This window comes from Stenella coeruleoalba, assembly GCF_951394435.1.
Source record: "Stenella coeruleoalba genome assembly, chromosome: 3".
Lineage (NCBI taxonomy): Eukaryota > Metazoa > Chordata > Mammalia > Artiodactyla > Delphinidae > Stenella > Stenella coeruleoalba.
In genome coordinates this window covers 54,296,672-54,321,165 of record NC_137148.1, presented here as the reverse complement: position 1 = coordinate 54,321,165, position 24,494 = coordinate 54,296,672, and the positions used below count along the sequence as shown (strand labels likewise).

The 24,494-nt window shown below is 42.7% G+C and overlaps 1 protein-coding gene across 26 annotated transcripts in view; it reads right to left on the bottom strand.

Annotated features, from left to right (window-relative positions):
- Positions 1-8,008: 8,008 nt before the first annotated feature.
- The window catches only part of PIK3R1 (phosphoinositide-3-kinase regulatory subunit 1), a 959,753-nt gene continuing 943,267 nt past the window's right edge, over positions 8,009-24,494 (bottom strand). For 24 of the 26 annotated variants that reach the window (XM_079916424.1, XM_079916400.1, XM_079916404.1 and 21 more), the window contains 9 exons: positions 17,154-17,256; positions 16,500-16,598; positions 16,201-16,381; positions 15,825-15,950; positions 14,961-15,103; positions 14,577-14,753; positions 14,410-14,478; positions 13,545-13,715; positions 8,009-12,438 (listed from right to left, as the gene is read on the bottom strand). In XM_079916424.1, the coding sequence (XP_079772550.1) occupies positions 12,249-12,438; positions 13,545-13,715; positions 14,410-14,478; positions 14,577-14,753; positions 14,961-15,103; positions 15,825-15,950; positions 16,201-16,381; positions 16,500-16,598; positions 17,154-17,256 (1,259 nt within the window). In that variant the 3' untranslated portion in view covers positions 8,009-12,248. Of the gene's footprint in view, positions 12,439-13,544; positions 13,716-14,409; positions 14,479-14,576; positions 14,754-14,960; positions 15,104-15,824; positions 15,951-16,200; positions 16,382-16,499; positions 16,599-17,153; positions 17,257-18,664; positions 19,128-20,705; positions 21,647-24,494 lie in introns of those variants that run through there. The other 2 variants (XM_079916417.1, XM_079916416.1) reach the window with 2 other exon arrangements.

Sequence of the window (24,494 nt, the reverse complement as noted above, 5' to 3'; positions counted from 1 at the left end):
TGCTATAAACTTCCCTCTTAGAACTGCTTGTATTAATTTTCTGTCTGTATGGTCTGTTTATTGATGAAAGTAGGGTGTTAAAGTCCCCCACTATTATTGTGTTACTGTTAATTTCTCCTTTTATGGCTGTTAGTATTTACCTTATGTATTGAGGTGCTCCTATGTTGGGTGCATATATATTTACAACTGTCATATCTTCTTCTTGGATTGATCCCTTGATCATTATGTAGTGTCCTTCTTTGTCGCATCTAACAGTCTCTATTTTAAAGTCTATTGTGTCTGATATAAATATTGCTACTCCAGCTTTCTTTTGATTTCCATTTGCATGGAATGCCTTTTTCCATCCCCTCACTTTCAGTCTGTATGTGTTTCTAGATCTGAAGTGGGTCTCTTGTAGACAGCATATATATGGGTCTTGTTTTTGTATCCATTCAGCCCATCTATGTCTTTTGGTTGGAGCATTTAGTCCAGTTATATTTAATGTAATTATCGATATGTATGTTCTGATTGCCATTTTGTTAATTGTTTCAGGTTTGTTTTTGTACGTCTTTTTTCTCCCCTTCCTCTTTTGTTCTCTTGTGACTTGACAACTAAATTTAATGTTGGTGTTTGAATTCCTTTTTCTTTTTTGTGTGTGTATCTACTGTGGATTTTCTGTTTGCAGTTACCATGAGGTTTTGATATAGCAGTCTGTATATATACAAGATTGTTTTAAGTGGCTGGTTTTTAAATTTCAAATGCATTTCCAATATCCCGAATTTGTACTGTCTTCTCATAATTTCTCATTTTCATATCATATTTGTGTGTGGATGATTTCCTGTGTTTATTGTATGTTTGCCTTTACTGGTGAACATTTCCATTTGTAATTTTCTTGTTTCTAGTTGTGGACTTTTCTTTCCCTAGAGAAGTTCCTTTAGCATTTCTTGCAAAGCTGGTCTGGTGGTGCTGAATTCTCTTAGCTTTTGCTTGTCTGTAAAGCTTTTGATTTCCCTGTCAAATCTGAATGAGAGACTTGCTGGATAGAGTATTGTTGGTTGTAGCTTCTTCCCTTTCATCACTTTAAATATATTGTGCCACTGCCTTCTGGCTTGCAGAGTTTCTGCTGAGAAATCAGGTGATAACCTTATGGGAGCTCCCTTGTATGTTTTTGTTGCTTTTTCCTTGTTGCTTTTTTAAAATTAATTAATTAATTAATTTTTATGGCTGCATTGGGTCTTCATTGCTGCATGCAGGCTTTCTCTAGTTGTGGTGAGCGGGGGCTAGCTGCTCTTCGTCACGGTGCATGGGCTTCTTATTGCAGTGGCTTCTCTTGTTGTGGAGCATGGGCTCTAGGCGTGAGGGCTTCAGTAGTTGTGGCACATGGGCTCTAGGTAGTTGTGGCATATGGGCTTAGTTGCTCTGTGGCATGTGGGATCTTCCCGGACCAGGGCTCAAATCTGTGTCCCCTGCCTTGGCAGGTGGATTCTTAACCACTGCACCACCAGGGAAGTCCCTTCCTTGTTGCTTTTAATATCTTCTCTTTGTCTTTAATTTTTGTCAGTTTAACTACTGGGTGTCTAGGTGTGTTCCTCCTTGGGTTTGTCCTTCCTGGGACTCTTTGTGCTTCCTGGAATTGGGTGACTGTTTTCTTTCCCATGTTAGGAAATTTTTCAGTTATTGTCTCTTCAAATATTTTCTCAGGTCCTTTCTCTTTCTCTTCTCCTTCTGGGACCCCTATAATGTGAATGTTGGTGTATTTAATGTTGTCCCAGGGGTCTCTTAGACTGTCCTCATTTCTTTGTCATTCTTTTTTCTTTATTCTGTTCCTCAGCAGTGATTTCTAACATTCTGTCTTCCAACTCGCTTATCTATTCTTCTGCCTCAGTTAGTCTGCTATTGATTCCTTCTAGCTTGTTTTTCATTTCAGTTATTTATTGTTCATCTCTGTTTGTTTGTTCTTTAGACCTTCTAGCTCTTTGTTAAATATTTCTTGTTTCTTCTTGGTCTGTGCCTCCATTCTTTTTCTGAGCTCTTGGATCATCTTTATTCTCATTATTCTGAAATCTTTTTTGGGCAGATTGCCTATCTCCACTCCATTTAGTAGTTCTTCTGTGGTTTTATCTTGTTCCTTCATCCGAGGCATGTTCCTCTGCCATCTCATTTTGTCTAACTTTCTGTGATTGTGGTTTTCATTCCGCAAGTAGCTGGGTTGTAGTTCTTGCTTCTTCTTTCTACCCCCTGATGGATGAGGCTGGTCTAAGGACTTGTGCAGGCTTCCTGGTGGGAGGGACTAGTTTCTGCCCACTGGTGGGTGGAGCTGGGTCTTGTCCCTCTGGTGGGCAGAGCCATGCTCTGGGGTCTCCTTCTCCTGATGGCAGACCCCTATGCTGGGGAGCCTGATGTGGGGCTCAGAACTTTCACTCCTGTGGGAGAACCTCTGTGATATAATTATTTTCCAGTTTGTGGGTTGCCTACCTGGTGGGTATGGGATTTGATTTTATTGCAATTGCATCCCTCCTACCATCTTGTTGTGGCTTCCTCTTTGTCTTTGGATGTAGGATATCTTTTTTAGTAGGTTCCAGTGTTTTTTGGTCAATGTTTGTTCAGCAGTTAGTTGTGATTTTGGTGTTTTCATGCAAGGAAGTGAGCTCACATCTTTGTACTCTGCCATGTTGTCTCCCAATCCTGTTTTTATGATGTTAATTAGCATTCTTCTATCCACTCAAAGAACTCCCTTTATCATTTCTTGGAAGTCAGGTCTGGTGGTAATGAACTCCCTTAACTTTTGTCTGTTTGGGAAAGTCTTTATTCCTCCTTTGTTTCTAAAGGATGGCTTCACCAGGTGTAGAATTCTTGGTTGACAGTTATTTTCTTTCAGTGTTTTGGATATGTTATCCCATTTTCTCCTGGCCTGAAAAGTTTCTGTTGATAACACTGTTGATAGTCTTATGGGGATTCCCTTTTACGTAATTCCTCTCTTTTCTCTTGCTGCTCATAAAATTCTTTGTCTTTTGATAATTTAATTATAATGTGTCTCTGTGCAGTCCTGTGCAGGTTCAATGTATTTGGGGTCCTTTGGACCTTTTGGATCTGGATATCTATTTCTGTTTTGGGAACTTTTCAGTCATTATTGCTTTAGTTTTACTTTGTCCCTTTCACTTTCTCTTCTCCTTCTGGAATTCCCACAATATGAATATTGTTTCTTTTTATTGTGTCCCATAAGTCCTGTAGGCTTTCTTCTCTGTCATTGTTTTTTTGTCTTTTTGCTGCTCTGACTGGTTAATTTCAAACATCTTATCTTCTAGGTCACTGATTTTTTCTTCTGTGGGGTTGAGTTTATTTTTGAAGCTCTCTGTTGAACTCTCAGTTCAGTTATTTTATTTTTCAGCTCTAGGATGTCTTTTTTTTTTTTTTTATGGTCTCTGTTTCTTTATTGAACTTCATGTTTTGGTCATGCAGATGTCCTAATTTCATTTAGTTGTTTGGCTTTGTGTTCTTGTATTTCACTAAACTTCTTCAAGAGGATTATTCTGAAATTTTTGACAGTTCATAGATTTCCATTTCTTTAGGGTTAGCTATTAGCCCTTTATTAGTTTCCTTTGGTGGTATGATATTTACCTGATGTTTTTGTGATCCTTGATTCCTTAAATTGGTATCTGTGCATTTGAGTATGTGGTCTCCTCTTCCAGACTTTGCATGTTTACTTTGGCAGAGACAGTTCTTCACCAGTTAGTTCAGTTTGGGTTTCTGGACATGTCTCCTAGTAATGTCCTTGGGCAGGTTGAGCCTGCTATTAGGGTTTATTTTGGGGTGAGGCAGCTGTTCAAGCTGAGGTCAGGGGTGGGGGTGTATGCCACTAGCTGAGAACAGCTGGAAAGGACTGCTGGCTTGGTTCCTTGCCCATGTGAGGCTATAGGATGGGCTCCACAGTTGCCTTGATTCTCTGGTCAGGCTTACTAGATGGCAGGGACTGGGTAATACACTCAAGAGTAGGTGGGGCTATGAATTAGCTTCCCTGCCCTGTTAGGACAGCAGGATGGAACCCAGAGCCTGCACAACTCATTGTTTGGGGACCTGAATCAGGCAACAGTGTGCACTGAATATTCTGGTCAGGTGAGGCCACCAGGTTTGCTCTGCAGACAGGGAAAGCATGGGCTATGGTCTGTTGAAGTTCCAATGTAGGAAGGACTGTTGGATGGGCTGTGCAGCTTCCTGTGTGCTCTGGTTAGGTTCCCTGGTCAGGCAGGCTGAAGGCTGTATTCAGCAATGAGCGGGGCTATGAATTCATTTCCCTGCCTGAGCACAGTAAGAAAAGCAGCTCCAAAACCACTAAGGCTCTTTGTTTGTGATCCTGACTCAAGTAGACCCATGCCCCAAGTTCCCTGGCTGAACAGGGCCACTCGCTTTACTCTGGGTGCGATCAGCTCTGTCCACCTGCCTCTCAGCTCAAGTGTTGCTGGGTTACACAGCTTCCAGATGTTCTAACCAGCCCTTCCTGTGAGATGGGGATGGGAGCCATGTTCTGCAGCTGGTAGGGCTGTGACTCAGCTTTTCTGCCTGGGAGTGGTCAGACCAGGCTCCAGGGCCTGCAAAACTCCTCCACTGGGGACTTGAATCAGATAGACCTGTACCCTGCCAAGTACCCTAGTCAGACTGGGCCATCGACTTGGTTCTACAGATGAGCAAAGCCGCTGGTTGGGACTACTACTGAAGCACGGGGGGGTGCTTTCGCCTCACTCCCTTGTTCTAGGATTCTCTTAGTTGTGTCTTGTCCATGAATTGTTGTTAACTGTTTCCCTTGTGAGGGGGAGTGAGTGTTAGCTCATTTTGCGTTTCCCTGATAATTAGTGATGTTGAGCATCTTTTTCATGTACCTGTTGGCCTTTTCAGTATCTTTAAAAAGAAAGCCTATTCAGGTCCTTTGCTCATTTTGGATTATTTGTGTGTTTTTTGCTATTGAGTTTCATTAGTGTTTTATATATTTTGGATATTAACTCCTTATCAAATATGTGGTTTACAAATATTTTTTTTCCCATTCTGTTCATTGTATTTTCATTTTGTAGATTGTTTCTTTTGCTGTGCAGAAGCTGTTTAGTTTGATTCGGTCCCTCCTGTTTATTTTTGATTTTGTTGCTTGTGCTTCAGGTGTCATATCCAAAAAATCATAGCCAAGACCTATATAAGGAGCTTTTTCCCTATGTTTTCTTCTAGGAGTTTCATGGTTTCAGTTCTTACATTTAAGTCTTTACAGGATTCTTATTTTTAGATATATTTTTTTAAGGGACAAGTTCAGAAAAAAATTTTTGAGTTGACACAGTATCAAGAAGTATCACGTCTTTTTTAAATTAATTAATTTATTTTTGGCTGCGTTGGGTCTTTGTTCCTGCACACGGGCTTTCTCTAGTTGCAGTGAGCGGGGCTACTCTTTGTTGTGGTGTGTAGACGTCTCGTTGCGGTGGTTTCTCTTGTTGCGGAGCACGGGCTCTATGCATGCGGGCTTCAGTAGCTGTGGCACATGGGCTCAGTAGCTGTGGCTCGTAGGCTCTAGAGTGTAGGCTCAGTAGTTGTGGCGCACAGGCTTAGTTTCTCTGTGGCATGTGGGATCTTCCTGGACCAGGGCTGAAACCCGTGTCCCCTGCATTGGCAGGAAGATTCTTAACCACTGCACCACCAGGGAAGTCCCTAAAGTCTTAATGTACCATACTTACCTCACTCCCACCATGTCCCAGAAGATTTGGAAGGCCAAGTTCTCTGACTCCGTGCCTTGTGCTTTAGATAGGTGGACAAAGTGTCATTTCCAACGTACTCCTCATCACATTATCGAGAACTTGGCTTACCATTTTGATTCGCCTGGAGTGTACCTTTAAGACATCAGCAAGATAAGGGGACTCTAATTTGGCTAATGCTTCTTGACCGTTGTCACTGATAAAGGGCCGGTACTACAACTTCAGTAGTCTGTAGTTACAAGTCAGGTTGTGGGTTATCATTTTGGTCAAATTAGAAGTGGAGAACTGGGGGGATTGAGTTGTTTCATTCAGTACACCAGACCACAGTATATGCTCTAGGAGTCCTGAAGACTTTCTGGACTCATAACCTTACTTCACAGGTATGGAGTTGGAGGTCTAGATAGGTAAATGGAGTTGGTCAAATTCCCATCGCTGGTTAAAGAAAGAGCTAAGACCCAGCTAGGCCTTCCTAAGCTGTAAATGGGTCTATTATCTTTCCTGTATAGAATCTATACTGTGAGCACAAATTATACCATAGAGTAAAATATATATCACTCATTAATAGTAGTGGCTTTTGGGGGCTTCCCTGGTGGCGCAGTGGTTGAGAGTCCGCCTGCCAATGCAGGGGACGCGGGTTCGTGCCCTGGTCCGGGAAGATCCCACATGCCGCGGAGCGGCTGGGCCCGTGAGCCATGGCCGCTGAGCCTGCGCGTCCGGAGCCTGTGCTCCGCAGCGGGAGAGGCCACAACAGTGAGAGGCCCGCGTACCGCAAAAAAAAAAAAAAAAAAAAAAAATAGTAGTGGCTTTTAATTAAAATACTGGAAGTACTATTTCAACAATCTGGTGATTCTAGTGATTCTCAAATTTTAGTATACATTTAAAACTGCCCAGAGAACTTGCTGCAACAGATGGTCTCACTCTGAGTTAGTAGATGGGGCCCTCAAGTAGGCCTTTATAACAGGTTTCGAAGTGGTCCTGATGGTAATGCTGTTAGCCTAGAGACCACACTTCGGGAACCTAGGTGGTCTAAAGCAAACCCATGCCATTTCCTGCTATTTGTTATGTGCCACTTGTATACTGTCCACCAATTGAGAGCCACATGGTTAGATCCCCCAGCAGGAAGAGCAACTAGTGAACTTTTCTCTGACCTTCCTAGTGCCTTTTTCAGCACTTGCTTAGGGGTGGAGAGCTCTGGCTTGAGTCAGACGGCCTAGGTGCTCTCTTCTGTGTTCTAATGGCTGCATGATCTTGGATAAGTCGCTTAGCCTCAGTGCTTCAGTTTCCCCATTTGTAGAATGGAGATATTGTCTTCTAACTCATAATTGTGGAAGGATTAAATCAGATGACACATACAAAGAGTTTAAATGAACAATAATCACTTGGTCTAGCAATCAGAGACCAGTCAGGAAAAAAGAAATGACTCCCGCTCTTAAAGAAAGACCTGAATAAAGAGGATTGGTTACTCAGGTGATGGAAGGACTCAGAAACCAAACTGGGGGTGGTGAGAGAAACCAGAGGTTTAGCAACAACAGAAAGCTGCAACTACCCCTTGGCTTAGAATAAAAATGGGAGGAGGCACTGTTGCCAGAGGAACAGAGAGGGAGAGAGGAGCATAGTAGGGCTGCTCAGATTCCAAAGAGTCTTTCTGGCAGGAACTGGCGCCACAGGGGAGATTCACTGCCTAGGAGCCAGAGGGCAAGAGACCCTGAGTATATAGTTCTCTGGGATACAGAACAGAGCAGGGGAAAAGCAGGAAATGAATCTCAAGAGTTACTCCTCTACACAGTATATTAGTCATTGTTGCCATGACTGTAATTACTTATGTGCCCCTCTCATCGCCATCACTAGACCATGCCTCCATGTCTAGGACCCTCACTGTGCTTAGGTGTTGAGTGCCGTGTACGTGCAAAGTGGCCTCATTATAAATTCATTCAGCAATCAAAACAAGTGGGGAAAGTTATTTTAGATTAAGAATGGTTTGCATATATTGACTAGATACTAGAGTGTGAAACCAGCATCTGTAGTGCATCTTTGTTCCCTGTCTAGAACCCCATGTCACACCTCTGCCTGCTGCACAGTGCCTCACAGTGTCCCTGCACTGTGCCTGTTTCAGAGACGCAGCCTGTAGAACAGAGAGACAAAGCCAGATACCTTCACTAACGATAGTTTGTAGAGAACCATTCTGAAGGTTTGGGGTTGGATGGTGAAGGGGAGGGATTGAGCGACAGTAGAGATCACATTTTTTTTGGACCAAGAACATGCCTTGCAATGACATCACCTAGAGCTACTTCTTTTCATCATTAAGGATATAGTGAACCGATGTAAATGACACTGAGCCATCATTCATGTGTTCTTCTCGCTTGACAAAAATGAGATAATGTAATGACAGTGAAAGGGGGTGGGTGGGAGACTCCAGGAGAAGCAACATTATTAACCGAAAGAGCAAGAGAACATATGTCTTCGGTGATCACTGAAATCTCAAACCATAACCTAAGTTTCAAAACAAACTTTATTCTGTTTGAAGACCTAATACAATGCATTAAAGCAACTTAAAACAACAAGACATAGCTCCATTGAATCTATAGCTTGAACAAATGTCAAGGAGGCACAGTCCCCCCGCCCCCCGCCCCAGGTGCCTTGTAAAGGCAAAATTACAACTGACCATGACATCCTCCCTCTCGTCAAAAGACCAACTTTACTTTAACAATGTCATAGAAACAGATTTGTAAAAACATCGAAGAGATCGTAGCTTTAAAAAATACACACATATAAATGAGATTTTTTTGTTTGTTTTGCCTTTTTTTCTTCTGTTTTTAAATAGCAGCACCCTGGGCAGCTCACGCTATCTCACGGTGACAAGTTCCAGGTGAGGTCGGTTAGTGTTTCCAATGAACCCAATTTTGTTCATAATACTAGTAATTTATACTAGTAACTTATATACCTAGATTTCTAAAAAATAAGAATTTGGCATTTCAGAACTTTGTCCCATGTGAGGCATTATGCTATAAACTGCCCCTTTCTTAAATGACCCTGAACTCCAATTTCAGGGTCTGCTCTCCAACTGACTTGGATACCATGCATAGCAAAAGCACAGTTGTTAGAACCAGCAGAATTTTTCTCCCAAAAAGGAACATCAGTAGGACTTCCCAAACACGTTACTAGCTCATAACCAGCTATATGACAAAGCAATTGGTTCCCCACAGTGACGGCTCACATGAACACATTTTGGCTTGACACACCGAAAACGAGGATTTCCGAGTTCAGCGAGTCACGTAGACCAGCTACCCGAGAGGAGTAACTTTTAAACAACAGAAACAAGCCAAAGAATTATGAACTTCTTCTCACTTCACTTGCAAACACTTTTCACCTTTGTAAGACAAAACAAAGCAACTTCAAAGGAAAAAAAAAACCCCATACACACATACAAGAATTGTACTAGACACTGGCTTGTTATGTACTTGAACTCAACGACTGTGGATCTGTTTTGGCTGAAAGGTGTACTGGAAACACAGTCCATGCACATATACATATATACATATATCGAGGGCCGTGAAGTCGTCCGGTGTTGCAGACGCAGGCTTTCTGCCTTTTCAACGTGGTTATGATTTTTCCCTCATGTATTATATCAGATCCCAATGCTCCCAATTCTAAAGCCCCATCACAGCCTCTCTCTTCAGCTTAGCTTCTGGTTCGTATCTTCAGGATGCTGCGCTGGGTGGGGAAAATCAATGCGTGGATGTAAGCATGTATCAGGAGGGCCTCTGCTGTCTCCATCCCTAATCATAAGCTGCTCCGTGTGGTTAGGAGATGAATGATTGGACTCAGAGCCCTGCTGGTCAAACATCTACAAGGACAGACGTGATGGCATGCCACACGCTGTCAGAAGGGTACTGGGCACAGGCGTAGCATCATAGGTTAAGTTGTGACTCACGGTGACAGGAAACGATGAATCCTGCCTTTGCTGGTCAAAGAAAAACCTGTTGCATTTCTGCTCGTGAGAGGCAGAAATAAGGCAAGTGCCTAAATACCATGCCATCTTGTGAAGTGGTGAAGCAAAAACGTGGACAGAATGGTAGCTTTTTAACACAATATTCCATCTCGGATCTTATATTTTAGAAATTAAAGTTCCTTAATAGCATACACAGATGTGCTACTAAAAAAACCACCAAGCCTAGTTGATAAACTACTGTTAACTAATGGTTGGGCTTCTGTATGACGTGGAAGGATAGTTGTAAAGGAGACACTCAGAGGATAAAACCAGGGGAATCGTCAATTGTCTGGAGATGTGAGGGAGATGGTCAGGTCAGTACAGTCAAGTTTGAGGGCTGACAGTCTGGCTGTAAGACTGACTATTGCTATTGATATGAGTAGCTTCATGTAAAAAGGAAAAAAAAAAATACATTCTACAGTTGACTGAGTCAGCCACTAGACTGATTCTTTCAAAAGAATTTTAAAAGGAACAACATTAGAGAACAAAACAAAACCGCCTTCCCCCCAGTAGTTGAAGGAAAGAGAAATAAAGCTGTGGTGAATCTAAATAGGAAAGGAAAACTGAAGTTGTTAAGATTCCATTTTAATCTCCCCATTATTCCTCCCAACACAGGTACAGTTCCCACTGAACCCAAAGGCTTTTGCATATGTAAATTGGGGAGAGAGATCTCTTGCTGTCGCCTTCAGTTGGCAAGAATACTCTAACAAGCCCTTCCTTTTCCCCACGGTGAAGTGTAACACATACAATTATTTGGGTGAGTGAGGACTGTTACTATGATTCCTACAATGGCCATGACTTGAACAAGCTCCCCACAATCGGGGCAGGAACGATTATGACCACGTCTATTTGCTTTCTGATCTAAGTTGAGTGGAAAGCTAGGAAAATAGCAGATATCCAGATAAAAATATCTTTTCAGATCATGCTTTTTCTACAGTGGATGTTGGCTGGTTGTTAACGGGTAGTCTAATGTGAAAGAGAGACAGGTTTTCTAAATGCAGCAATGATACTTTAAAATGGGTGTTTGCAACAAGGGTGAACACTGCTCCAGGACCCTGCCTGCCTGCCTTCCTAAGACCTAGCATTCCCATAGGTTTGTATTTGTCATGAGGGTATAGTAAGTAGCAGATCAAAGTGGGAAAAGACTTCACTTTGCAGTGATCCACTTCTCTGTAATCACAAGAAAGAGAAAGTGCATGCCATCCTGCCACCCTCCCCCCCACCTGTACATCCCTTTGCTACATTCCCCTCCCTAGATTCAAGAAGTTCACAATTCTTTATGAAACAAACATTGCCAGGTACCGTATCTTAAGTAAGTCTTGAAACAACATTGTTGAACTCAGCCATACTTTGTCATATTCATATATCTTTCTCTTTTTTTATTGAATAAAGCAGCTTTGAAGCTTATCAGGCACTGCCCAACAAAACATTTAGTCCAAAAAAATCTGTTATGAACTTTTTAACCTTGGGCTAACAACAGCCAAGTACTCTGTACAAGAAAAACTGTAAAATATTTCATAGTTTTAAATCTGAAGCCATTTTTTTTTAAACTGGCATCCTGTACATTTCTTCTTTTTTAAAAAAAAGGTAACGAGTAACAAAATGAATATTAACAAAAAAAAAATCAGGGACAGTGTTTTCAAGCAACAAAAACTGGGGCAGGGGAAGCTTATTCTGAAGGTACGTTTAAAACAGGTAACAACGATGAAAATTAAGAATTGCATAGCACTGTGAATTTAGCCTTCAGCACAACAAAACAGAAGCTATTTGGTATTGATACAAATCCATCTATTTGATAGTTAGTTAGTCATTCAATATTATGTACATATTTTATATACTAAATGTCATTTTGAAGTCCTATTTTCCAAGCTCCATTTTTCTGTTGGTGGGTTTTCTTGGTTTGTAGAGTTTTAATGAAACACTTTCTGGCACTTTGCTACAACAGAATTTCCTCTGAACGTACGTGAGCGGACGTTCCCCAAAGTGTCCCCTGTGAGCGGAAGTGCCTTTCTGCTACATATCGGTTCATTTCGTTAGAAAATGAAATAATCCACAGTGCGATGTGTCTGGGGCCACCGTGCACGGCAACACCCAGGCTGGACTGAGCGACCCCAGGCCAGGGCTCGTCAGCCCGTCCCCGCTCCGGTCTCCAAGGTCCCAACTCTTGAGCTGGTAAAGCTTCTGAAAGCACGAACAAGCACCATGGTTAAAGGCCTCTTTGTCCCTGCACGCAGAGATTTTTGCATTTCTTCTCTTGGTGTCGTGTGTGGTTGTGACTTTAAATTAATCCAAAAAACAAAACCAAAAAGAAAGGAAGAGGAAAGGAAGGAAGGCTAATTAAGCACTCCAGACGAGGAACGGTGGTCGTCGCCCAGTGCGAGCCCGCCGCGTTATGTGTCTTCCCCTACTGCCGTGTGATCGAAAGCTCGAGTCACCTCTGAAGACGGGCGGCTGGGTGTCCTCCGCTCAGTTCCCAGGTCGGGCTGCAGGGGAGCCCTGTGCTTGCTGGAGGCCTCGGGGAGCTGAAGGTGAGAAGCAGGCGGGAGGGCGGCCCTTCATCGCCGCTGCTGCGCGTACACCGGGTAGGCTAGCGTGACGTTGAGGGAGTCGTTGTGCTGCACGAGGGACGTGTGTTGGTAGTGGAGCACCAGTTCCTTCAGGGAGCTGTACAGGTTGTAGGGCTCGGCGAAGCCGTAGCCCGTGGCCGTCTTGTTGATGACGCAGTGCTTGACCTCACCGTCCACCCTGCACATGGAGAGAGAGCACAAGGGCCTGGGTGAGCTGGGCCAGGATGAGGCGTTTTGGGTAAAAGCATCGTGAAAAGCCCCGATGCAGGCAGCCTCCACCTGGGGACCAGTCCTGGGGGAGCCCTAGACTCGTGGAGTTGTCCCTTGTCGCTTACTGGCTGAGTAACTTCGGGAGGTAACCCAGCTTCACTGAGCCACTGGATTGTCATCTTTAGCATGGATTAAGAGGGAGACAGTAGTCATCTGTCTGTAAGAGGGGAGCTTTGAGAAATGAGGCGGTGTACGGAAGGGGCTTGCTGGATGCCTAGAGCGCGGTGAGCAGGCAACGGGTGGTGACTTTAGCCGTTCCTATGAGCGCTGCCGCCCAACCAGAGTGGTACCATTACAATTATTAACAGGATTCCTCCTTTCAGGCAGGCCTGGAATTGTCCACATACCTCTCCATCTAGTCTCCTATTCCCTTGTCCTCACTCAAAGGTCTCATTTCTTTCCTGTAGCAATATTTCTCTGCTTAAATGGAGGGAGGTGATGGGCTATAAAATACGCAGAGACCCTTTCTCTCCTAGAGGACATTCATGTCTCTGAAATAATGTCAGTGAACCAACCTCACTCTTCAAAGTACCCCCGAACTATTACATAAACAAAGGAAAATAGGCCATAGGACGGAAATGTCTTCTCTTGGGTGTACTCATCTCAGGGACAGTGAGCAGGGTCCTTTCTCTTACTGTTTTAACCTGTCGCTGATGGGGACTTTACCTGTGGGTGGTGCTTCCATGTGGATCGCCTCAGATTCTAACTATACGGAAGCCCCCCCAAAAAGCAGCAAGTGTGGCTATTTCCACTTGAAAGACGAAAAAGGAAAACAGGACTTCTCCCAAGCCCTAGTCTCCCACCTAAACAGCAGGTTTCTTTCTACTCGACAGCCATTCCTGCCTAGACTTGAAAACAGTAGGTCTCATTTCCTCTTCTCCACCGTTGTACTACCGTAACACTCTTAAAGCTTAGAACTTTTCCAAATCCTTGCCCGCGTGGTTGGCTGGCTGAATGAATGAAACACCTCCTTGAGCTGTCTGACGAGACAAATAATTGGCTGGGGGTACGTACACTACGGAGCACGCGTAGCAGCCCTGTTTACTGCTCTCCCGGACCAGAAAAGTGCCATCTCGTTTCCCTCGCAACAGGTTTTCGGCTTTGTTTCGGTTGCTGCTGCCAACATTCCACGTCTTCTCGTCGTGGTGGGGCAAATCCTCGTCATCTTCCACCAGCGAATATTGGCTACAAAGGTAGAAGAGAAGGTTTCTAAATGAAGTACATGGCAGCCAGCAGCCTGCCCCTCTCCTCGCTTCGATCTAGTTCCTGCCCCTCCTTCAAGCAAGTCAGGCCAGCGATTGCGGGTCTGACTCGACCAGCCTCTCTGGCCTGAGTTTCCTCATTGAGTTTAGCCTTCAACCCCCACCCCCACCCCCGAACAAAGAGTTTTAGTAGCACTAAGTGATACTCTTCCTGTTTTCAAGTCAGTCAGTAGCTACCTGCGGCAGACAGCAAGGTATTAAACCATCCCGTTTGTCCAGTTTAGATCAGGAAATTGATTGACTAGGAGGAACACCAGTTTTCAAATAATTGAAACAAAACATATACTTAAGCTTTAAAAATATGCTAAACAGGGTTGTCTCCCCCCAACACCACCCCCACCCCCACCCACACTGGTCCCAAAATATGTTCGGATTTTCTAGACGGTTCCAGGACATCATCACGGACACAATGTCACTTCAAAGCCCCATGGGGGAAAAGGAAATCTGCATTCTCCTTTGCTAAACTTTCCTTTTTTAAAATTCTGGGTAATGAGCCTGATAATATTTTCTCCTACGAGACGTTCCATTCCTCACTTGCTCTGCAAACGAAGCAAGTTGTGCATTTTCCTTAAATGAAAAAACACCCTTGCTACCTCCCATCTGTGCTAACTACTTACTCTTCGGTGTTTTCATTGCCCAGCCACTCGTTCAGCTTCTTCTGCCGCACACCTTTCTGAGTCAACCACCTGGAAAAGAGGTTTAAAAGGAAAATGCATTAAGAACCGATCCTTGATTTTTGCAATGACCAGTCATGCACGTGCAGGGTTCCATTTCCAGTACATACATCAAGTATTGGTCTCTTGTCTTTCTCAGCTGAATGAGGTCTGGTTTAATGCTGTTCATCCGTTTGTCAATCTCACGATACTCGGCAGCCTGCTTCTTCAAGTCCTCCTCCAATCTCCTTCTGCTGTCGACAATTTCACTGATGCGAGACTTTAACTTTTCATAGTTATGCATAATCCTGTAGGCAAGAGCAATGCATCCATAATTACCTGGAGCATCAGGAAAGTTCCCCCAAGGTTGCAGTATTGATTCCCAGCAGTTTTCCTCAGGTAAAGAATGCTTTCTCTCCCTGTCGTTTCACAGAAAGCGAGGTCACCTTTAAACAGTTTAAGAGAGTTGTGGTGCTCTAGCACATGGGCAGTGGGAACCCTCCTGGGTCACCAACCTTTGGATTTCTTTCTCATTGCCTTCGCGCTTAAACTTTTCTATGTATTCTTTGCTGTACCGCTCCTGGGTTTGGCACTGTTCTTCAAATATTTTTATGGTTTCATTAAATGCTTCAATAGCTGTTCTTTTCATTTGGATTTCCTGCAACCCAATTTTAATAAGACAAGGTCATTCCTTTCACAGAAAAGACCATTTCTTACGGCAAGACACTACCAGGACATTTGACCGGCGCTACTATGCGGCACGCAAGTATTTTGTTAGCAAGGTGGGACTCAAAGTCATAAAAGCCCTTAAAATAGTATCACAGAAGCACACATTTCCTTTGGAGACTTTTCCCAGTCTCTGGAAGATGACTGCTTGACAGTTTTCTACAGTTTTCATCTTCTTTAAAAACCATTCCACTTTATCAGCAGCTTATGCCATCCTTTTGCTCCCTCTGGCGGTCCCAGATACGTGATGGTCTAGAGGAGATTAAAGCCTCTAGGAAAACAAGGCAGCACATGTAGCCTCAACCCTTTCACAGTAAGGGCATCGCAGGGTTAAATCCCCATTTCGGAGGTTAGACAAGTCTGTGGCACTTCCAGTATTATTAGCTTTCACTCTAAAGAGAATTCTTCAATCTGCCGTTATGCCAATCCAACTTAATTTATTATTCTGATACTTACAGGCTTGATTTAAAAGGTTTATAGTAAGTAATTATTAGAATAATCAACGATTCACAAATAAATGATCTATCTCTCCACTTTCTTACTGGCAAAAACTCAACCTTTTAAATTCTTTTTCTGAAGCTGAATATAACATGCATTAGCTTCTAGTAACTAAGAGCTCTACAATTTTAATGTGATTTTCACAGAAAACTCACCTGGGAAGTACGGGTATAATCTTCATATAATCTATCATATTCCCGACTTTTTTCTTGAAATTGAGTGTTATATTCATGTAATTTTTTCCCTACAGCTTCAATATTATCTTCTTTGACAACCTGATCCTGGAAGGATTAGAAGAAAATGGACAAAATATAAATTCAGTTGATAAGGTACTTATCTGACATGGGAAAAATCCTCAAACAATGGTCATTTATTTTGTGAAAGTATTTTATTGAGCCACTAGACACTTGTGATCACAAAATTACAGTCTGAACGTTTTTCAAGCTTGATTACATGCAATTCATCTGCTTCAAAATATTTTCTAAACATTAAAAGTAGCTTTTTAAAATATTAACATGAGTATGTGATTACCTGTTGGTATTTGGACACTGGATAAAGTAATTTCACATCCAGTTTGGGATTATACTGAGCTAGAGATTCATTCCGGTAGTGGTTTATCAGTTCAACCACAGAGTTGAAGGTTAATGGGTCAGAGAAGCCATATTTCCCATCTCGGTGAAATATTTTGATTAATTTGTTATTTCCTCCTTTCCTGCAAATGCAATATATAAATAATGGCATTAGAATTCTCTTTAAAAAAAAAAAAAGCGTGTTCTCCCATCCCCTTTAACACGCCAATTTTAGAATTTTAGCCACATGCCCTAACTCACCTTAGTGTAAGAGTATAATCACCGTGCATTTTAGTAGATGCGTCTCGTACCAAAAAGGTCCCATCAGCTGTATCTCGAAGTTTTTCATTCACTTCTTCCCTGAAGTGAAAAGAACATGAGACAATGCTCACCTAGTGGATTTGGTGATTCTCGTGTTACATGTTCTTAACTGTATTTTCAGAGCTTAAGAATTAACACACAAGTCATTCTGACAAATCAGCACAGAAAGTCGTGATCCCCAAAAGGTTTCCTCCCAACTCTTCATTCCCCTCAAAAAAAAAAAAAAAAAAAAAAAAGCTGAGACGAGAAATGCCACTTGAAGCTGATAACATTAATTCTTAGAGTTTTGGTCTAATAAAGAGAGTGACTTTACACTCTGCCTTGAGGCAGTGCCACTTCACCCTGCTGCCCCCCTGACAGCTCTGTCAGTAATGGAACTTCTCGGGTATTTAATTTCCTGTGGCATCCAGCACCCACAATTCCCCAGAGCTCAGTGACTTCTGTGGTCGTCTTTGGAAGGGAACCAGCTTCGTGCTTATGTTGGATGATAGCCTAAAAATGGAACTTAGCAAGCTGGTGCGTTTTGCTTTTCTTTCTCTTCATCTAAAACTCCCTAGCTCTGGTGAGAAACTCAAAGAGTCTCTGTAGCCTTACCTCGAAATATCTCCCCAGTACCATTCAGCATCTTGTAAGGACATATTGTTATTCATACCGTTGTTCGCTACAGTAGTGGGTTTTGGTGGTTTAGGAGGCAGTGCTGTAGATGAAGGAGAAAGAAAAAGTTTTTGCAGTCCCAGCTACAAATAAACGTTTAAAAGTCGACCCAAGTTCCTTTAAGTAACATTTTCAACTGTGAAACACAGCAATAATGCACGAGTCCATGAACCTTTTCTTAAAAAAAAAAAAAAAAAAAATCAGAAATCTTCTTGACTATAGACCATAATGGAAAAAAAGAGAAGAGCTTAGAGACCAACAAATAAAATGGGCTGGCCGTGTGAATGAATTTCAAAGTAAACCCAGACTCAGTCACGACATTTTCTACTTTCAGGTTTGAGTTGAATTAAAGTTTCATATCTGGTCAAATCTATCTAAAGTAAGAGACCACAAAGAGAACAGCAGAAGGAATCACATGGCTTGGTTTTAATTTCCTCCTCTTATTTAATTATAAGAGACAAATTTGGTTTCTGTCCTCCACAAATGCTGCTGTGGTAATAAGAAAGCTCATCTACAGGAATATGTTTTAAGAGGCGGAATTGGGTTTCTCTAATCTTAGTATTTCAGGCACTGTTCTGCCAAAAGCCACTTTAAGAAACTCCTCTGTGACCTCAATCTCTTTAGTATTCATGATAATATTCTATTGGATAACTGTGCTCTATATTATGCCAAGAGTGATTAAAAACCATATCCCTCTTCCTCAATGTCAAATCAGTATTCATGTACCAACTGGTGACAAATAAAGAAAGACTGCAGTGTTTCTTAATTGGGAGGAAGGCGAAAATAAATAATTGAGAAAGCAAAATAAGTCTAGGATGTCTAGCTAAATTCTAAGTCATAAGTTTTAAAGCACTGTTATTATTTTAAGCAAAAAATGTCAGGAGTCTAGCAGGTATATTTTATAAAGACCGAGACTCAGTAATGGGAAGAAGCCAACTTCTCTCACTGCAGTATCTCAACAGAAGAGAGAGCAGACAAAGTCTCAACATTTGATTCAGAATAGTTTCAGGGCACCTAGAACTGAGTTGCAATCACTGCTACATTTGATAGCAGCACTGGTACATGCTTTCTAAAGTACCGAGTGTTATCACTGCCAAGGGCCACACTGTCCTCATCCACTGTCAACAGAGAAAGCGGCACCGAGGTTGCATCCTTTTAATTAAAGGAACGACATACAACAATATAACCCAAACAGCAACAAAAGACACCAGTGAAAAACTGGAATCCAATTTATAGCCATTCAACTAAGAATAAGCATTTACCCCACACAGCCTGACTTGCTCCCACAGGCAGTCAAACCATTTGTTTCATTTTCAAGCTATGAGCAAACTCATTAAATTAGAACAAATGAATAAAAACAGACATCCAAAGAGGAGCTGTTAACCGTAGTTGTCAGAAAGATTAAATGCCACAACATTAACCAGCTTTCTACAAGAATACTGCAGTATTACCTGGTGGATCCATTTCTATATAAAACATCAAGTCTGTGCCACAATTTATATCTGGCTTAGCATATTCTAAATCCAGGTCTTCCATATTCCAAACAGTGTTGTACATTTGTGCGAGAGTTTCCTGGGCTGAGCTCAGTTATAAGAAAAGAGTCCGGCTTTCTTTGTAATGGTGTCTTGGAATTCATTTCAAAACCTATAAGGGGCTGCACTGTAACCTATGACATCACACACCCCAGCCAATCAAGTCAGAAAAATGTCACCAGACCACTCCTGCTTCATCATTTCTCTTCTCTACTAGCCTTAACACAGCCCCAAATCTCACGAAGATCCTACATTTAACAGAACTGCAATGTATACACGCTCTTCGTTTCAAAAAGGTGTTTAATCTGACTGTTCTTCTCTAGCCGTGAGTTTTCTAATTCCTTTTTTATTGCTCCGTGCAGCATGGTACGCTCCGCTCTTGGCAGGTTGACAAAAGCTGATACGCTGCGGCACGTAGCTTCCCCCCCGCCCCCCCCCCGCCGCACCCCCAGTGCATCTGGGTTTATAGATAGCCCGGTCATTTCTTGGTTTAAAAATCTTACAAAGGCATCCAAATAGTATACTCAAGATATATTTTAAAGTCCTAAAATGCCTCTGATATATATTAAAAGCAGGAAGGATCAAGAACTCTGGATATTTGATTTCAGTCCTCCGTAATTCACTGCAAACTCAACTTATACACTGTCACAAACGGGCTACATTACAGGCAGCACAATGAAAAAAAGGTAGAGGCAAAAATCTCTATTAAACACTGCAGTTAAAACTATAGAATATGGAGTGAAAATCCAAAAAAAAGAGGGGCCACATATCAGAATGTAGAGTACAGGCAGAGCTATCTTTGCTAAGTATTTCTCACTGATGAGCCCATCTTCAGATTTACTGGGCTAAATACTGCTTGAGGGGGGGTGGGTGATGTAATCACTTGTGTGTGTGTGCGGAGTGGGGGGGCTTTTGTCCCCTCCATCTCAAATGCCTCACTTTGGGAAGAAATGTTATTATTCCTTCTTAGCAGTATTTAATGTGAGGAAACCAATTCCCCTATAAATCTAAATTAATGTTAGTTCTCCTACAGTGAGAGGGGAGGAAGGGAGAAAAGGTTCCCCCCACCCATATAAATGTAGTTAATTTAAAAAACTAGAGTGGGCTGTGTGATCTACGTACATGTGCATGTCACATATTTCTGTGACAATTTAAAGAACACAGAAGCCCTGGAAATTTATTCTTAGACGTTCTGTCAAATTTGGAATCATAAAATATATAGAAATAGAGCAAAGGCAAGACAGCCTCTGAGCACTGTTCACGTGTCTCTCCTCCAGTTTAATTCAGTTTCCCACTAAGGAGGCAGGCAGATTCAACCTATACCCTCCCACCGTCTCCCACTCACAGGCTCTCTTTGCCTAAAGGTTGAAGTAACCCTAAATGCAAAGAAAAGTGGTGGTGGTGGGGATATGTCCTCAGAAAAAAAAATCTTAATTTAATAAAAATGTTGACCCAAGTCCTCCCAGCAGCTGTGGAGGGCAGCGCGACAGCCCGGAGGGGACCTGTCCCCCATGCCTTTGGGAGCACTTGGTGCAAACCGGTCCTGCTGCTGGAACCCATGTGGTAGACCCCGGGAGGAGGGCAGGGAGACAGGTGACTTTCCACGTCTCTCCCAGGCCTGGCCAGGCCCCAACTTCCAGACCAGCACTTGGTAATTTCCTCCTTCCCCATTTCCAACCGAAGCCCCATCTCTCTCTCACATTGTGCCCCTCGAGGAAATGGGGGAGTGTCTCCCCTAATCTCTCATCTGCCCTCCCCAGGCAGCGCTTACTATCTCTCCCGCTCTCCCTCTCTCTCTCTCTCTCTCTCTCTCTCTCTCTCTCTCTCTCTCACACACACACACACACACACACACACACACACACGAAGACAAACTGCAGAAATGAACCTTTCAGAGAAGTCCCCCAAAACAGTGAAACAGCCAAGGGGCAGAGCTGTACCCAAACGAAAGGCAACTTACTTTGCAGGTTATGCATTTCAACGGTTTCCCTTAGAAATGCCTGTATCCGACAACGGAAAAAAAAAAAAAAAATCCGAAAAGCGATTCCTCCAGCCTGTGCGGCGCAGGACCCCGAGGCTCGCACGCGCCGCCGGCAGCAGCGCAGCTCAGTGCCCGCCGCCCGTGCAGAAGCCGAAGCCGGCTGCGCGCCGGGGCCGAGGCTGCGCCGGGGAGGGAAGGAGCCCGGGCGCTCGCACGTCCCTCTCAGATAACGATCGCGGCTTCATGATTAACTTGGGCAGGTTCAAATATTTGCTGAGCTAGGGATTTCGGGTGGGGGAGGGGAGCCCAAGTCCAAGTCGAAGTTGTCATCATCGTTAACAAGTGGCCAGTGCCAGCCCAGGTCCTCCTCCTCCTCCTCGCCGAGGAAGTGAGAAGGCCATTGTCAGGGGACCTAAAATAGGCTCTCGAACCGGCTGCGGCGGCGCGCGGCTCGCAGGCTCGCGGGGCTCAAGTGGCCACAGTACAGCGAGGCACTAGGCGCTGCCAAACACAGGAAGTGGCTGAGCTAGTTCAGCAAAAAATAGAATCAAAGCCTTGCTTGTAAAGGCCTGAACCTCTCAGAGCTGCCCAGAACACCGTGCCTTGCTCGCGTCCACCTCCTCCCACATACCAGCACAGACAGCCCCGCAGGTGTCACAGGAGAGCCCGGCGGAGCCACCCTGCAGGGAACAGGTTTCCAAACGTTTCCCAGGAGGAGGCTCCTCGGGAAGAGTATTGCGCCTCGGCATGGGTACACTAAGCTCCGTTGTATTAAAAATACACTCCAAGATAAAAACTCTACTCTGCAGCTGTTTGTATGAAGTCAATTTCAACTCCTGTTAAAATGGCCATAAAAGGTCTGCCTGCATGAGGTTGGTGCAGATGCTACACGGAGCAAAGGACGGGAGGGCAAGGAGAATGGCACACCTTTCTAGAGGATTTTTTTTTCTTCCCTTTATTCGAAAAAGTTGTAAGGAACCAAACTTAGGACTGTTGGCTACTACTTAAAGAACTAAAATTTGGCCAAAGAAAATTTCCACTCACATCAGCATAGACGGCTTTACTGTTATCCCAAGAACCTTAACCCAATGTAAAATCCCAAAATCACTAGCTTTAAAACCAGAAAAAAAATTTAGAGATCACTTCAATTCCCTCATGCTACACACACACACACACACACACACACACACACACACACACGTGTACGCTTCTCACCCAGAATGAAGTGGTTTGCAATAACATTATAGCACTAGGACCAGAACCCAGACTTCCGATGTTTGGTCCTAAACTCCTTTTTCTCCACTCACTTGCCCTGCTCTTTACTTCCCTCTGCCAGAGAAAGTAAAAATTAACAAGTGAAACTGAAGTTAATTTCTTTTAAGCCCCATGCAAAAACTTTCACACCTACAACAAAACTTTTGTTTTCTATTTTTAGTTTAATTAAAAAAAAAAAGCTGCTTTCTAATTATCTTTGAAGAAACACGGGTTCTGTCTATAATACCCTCAGACTCTGTATGACAAGGTGACCCAAAGGTCACATGCAGTGACAAAGGAAGATCTAGGGGCTGACACAAGAGTCCACACAGGCAGGAACCAGCTTCAGAATTACTCGCAATATCTGGGAAGTGCTGCTACACTCACAATGAAAGTGATTTTACAAGCTCTCCTTTGGTGCAATTGAGGTCATACGAAACACCTATTTTTCCAATTGGGAAAAAATTAGTCTATAAGTGAGTAGACACAGTTCCTGCCAGCTGATCACAGACATAGGGTTAGTTCACAGAATACCCTTGCCTCCTGAGCTGCATAATCTTGCCCTACTTTAAAAAATAGTCTTTCTGAAGCTGGGAACCTTGGAAACATCAGTCACATAAGCATACCTGTCTGGATTCACAGGATATGTCATGTCAAAACCTTCTAAGATTAAAGTGTTCTCTAGTCTGACAGTCTATTTCCCGTTTCAGAAGAAAATTATCTACTGGGAAGTGGCACACTCTCTACTTAGAGAAAGTCTTAAAATAGATTTGAAAACTTTGCTTCAAATTTCTCACAATATGTACAATCATTTACCCTAGAAGTTCTATTATATTACTCAAAGTGTGAGCTGAGTCTTTTCCCAATTTTAGTCAATTTAGTGATCTGCAAAAAACATGCTCTTCATTAGCTTAAAAAGGGAGCCCTCTGCTGGTAGAACAGAATCAGTAACTTCTGCTCCAGAGAAAACGGTCAACTTTCTGTGTATTTCATTCATCTCCCACTATGTCCAGAAGTTCACACAAAATAAATATAATTGCCCAACTGTCACTTAAATCTATATGATTCACTAAGAAATCACTAATAAATCAAATGCACAGATGTCATAACCTTGGAAATATTTTTCACATGCCTGCTAATAAGCTCTTGTAAGAAAACTTGTAATTTCTGAAACCCAAAGCCTAGTCTACCACACTGGAAACCTTACATAATTGAAAAACTATCTTTACCTTCTAGATTCTTCAAAACACTAAGTCTTACTACTTTCCTCTCTCTCAAAGTTTTGCAAAACTCATTTCAGAAGCAAAATGAGGCCATGTGTCACTTCTCAGCAGGTGTGATCTAGTCAGGAAAATGTCCCTTAATCATTAAAATAGTGCGGAAGTTACAGACTGAACACTGTATCTCATACGTGCCAATCACCATCAAGCAGCAAATGCTCCACGAGCAGCTTTCATCCTGCACAGCTTCTTAAATGGTTTTTTGTCAAGGGCCACGATTTATGAACAAAAGCCCATTTGAAAAAAAACCCGTTTGAGAAAAAAATAAATGAGCCAAAATCTTCTTTTAGGGGTTAAATCAATGCCTCCTTTCATAATTTTAACTTAAGACAACTTAGGCCAGAAGGGCCCTTCAGGATGATGTCAATTCTTTAGTCCACATCCAGGGCTCTGAACGACCCTGCACTAAGAAAAATGTCCATTTGAATTTATAAATAAACTCAGGTTTACAGATGCATAAAAGTGATACATTCTACAAAGTATCTGAAAAGGTGCGCCCATTGCTTAGTAGAAAAAAGGACCCCTTCTCCACAATTGCCCTCTCAGATGTCCCTTGAGAGAAAGAGAAGGCTGCACCGTGAAAACAAAAGTAAAACTGAACTATACCCTCCAATACATCTCCTGTTCAGAGCACGAATAAAACTTCCTATTTTTTGACAAAACCTAGTACACGCCTTGCCTGCTTACTCCTGCCCCTCAAAACACGTGCAGCTTTTTCAAACTTTCACTTCTCACCTTTGAAACAACCTTCTAATGTCAGACCACATTTTAAACCCAATAAAAAATAAATCAGAGAAAAGTAAAACTCTTTGAAAGTCATTTCCTTCTACCTTAGTGCTTGCTTTAGTCTTGGTTGCAAACCAAGCCCAGAGCATTTAAAACAAGATTCATGAATCGGGCTCTTCAGGATGAATGTTTTGCAAATGCACCAGCGGTTAAAAATTAACTCTGACAGGTGTAGAAGGGCAGGGGGGAGAAAGAGTCATTTATTTTCCCTCTGGGCTTGAGGGTGCAATATTAAACTTCAATTATGCTACATTAATATTTCTGAATATATCCATGAAATCTGAAATATGTAAATACACTTATAATGGGTTTCATTCAAAGGCACTCAGTGTTAAATGGTCCGTTTTTACCTTAGTTGCCCTATAGAAATCTACTTTAGCGACCTAAGGATCAGTAGGGTAAACGTAACACGAAGTGATTCAAGAAAACCCGCTGTTCAGCTTTAACC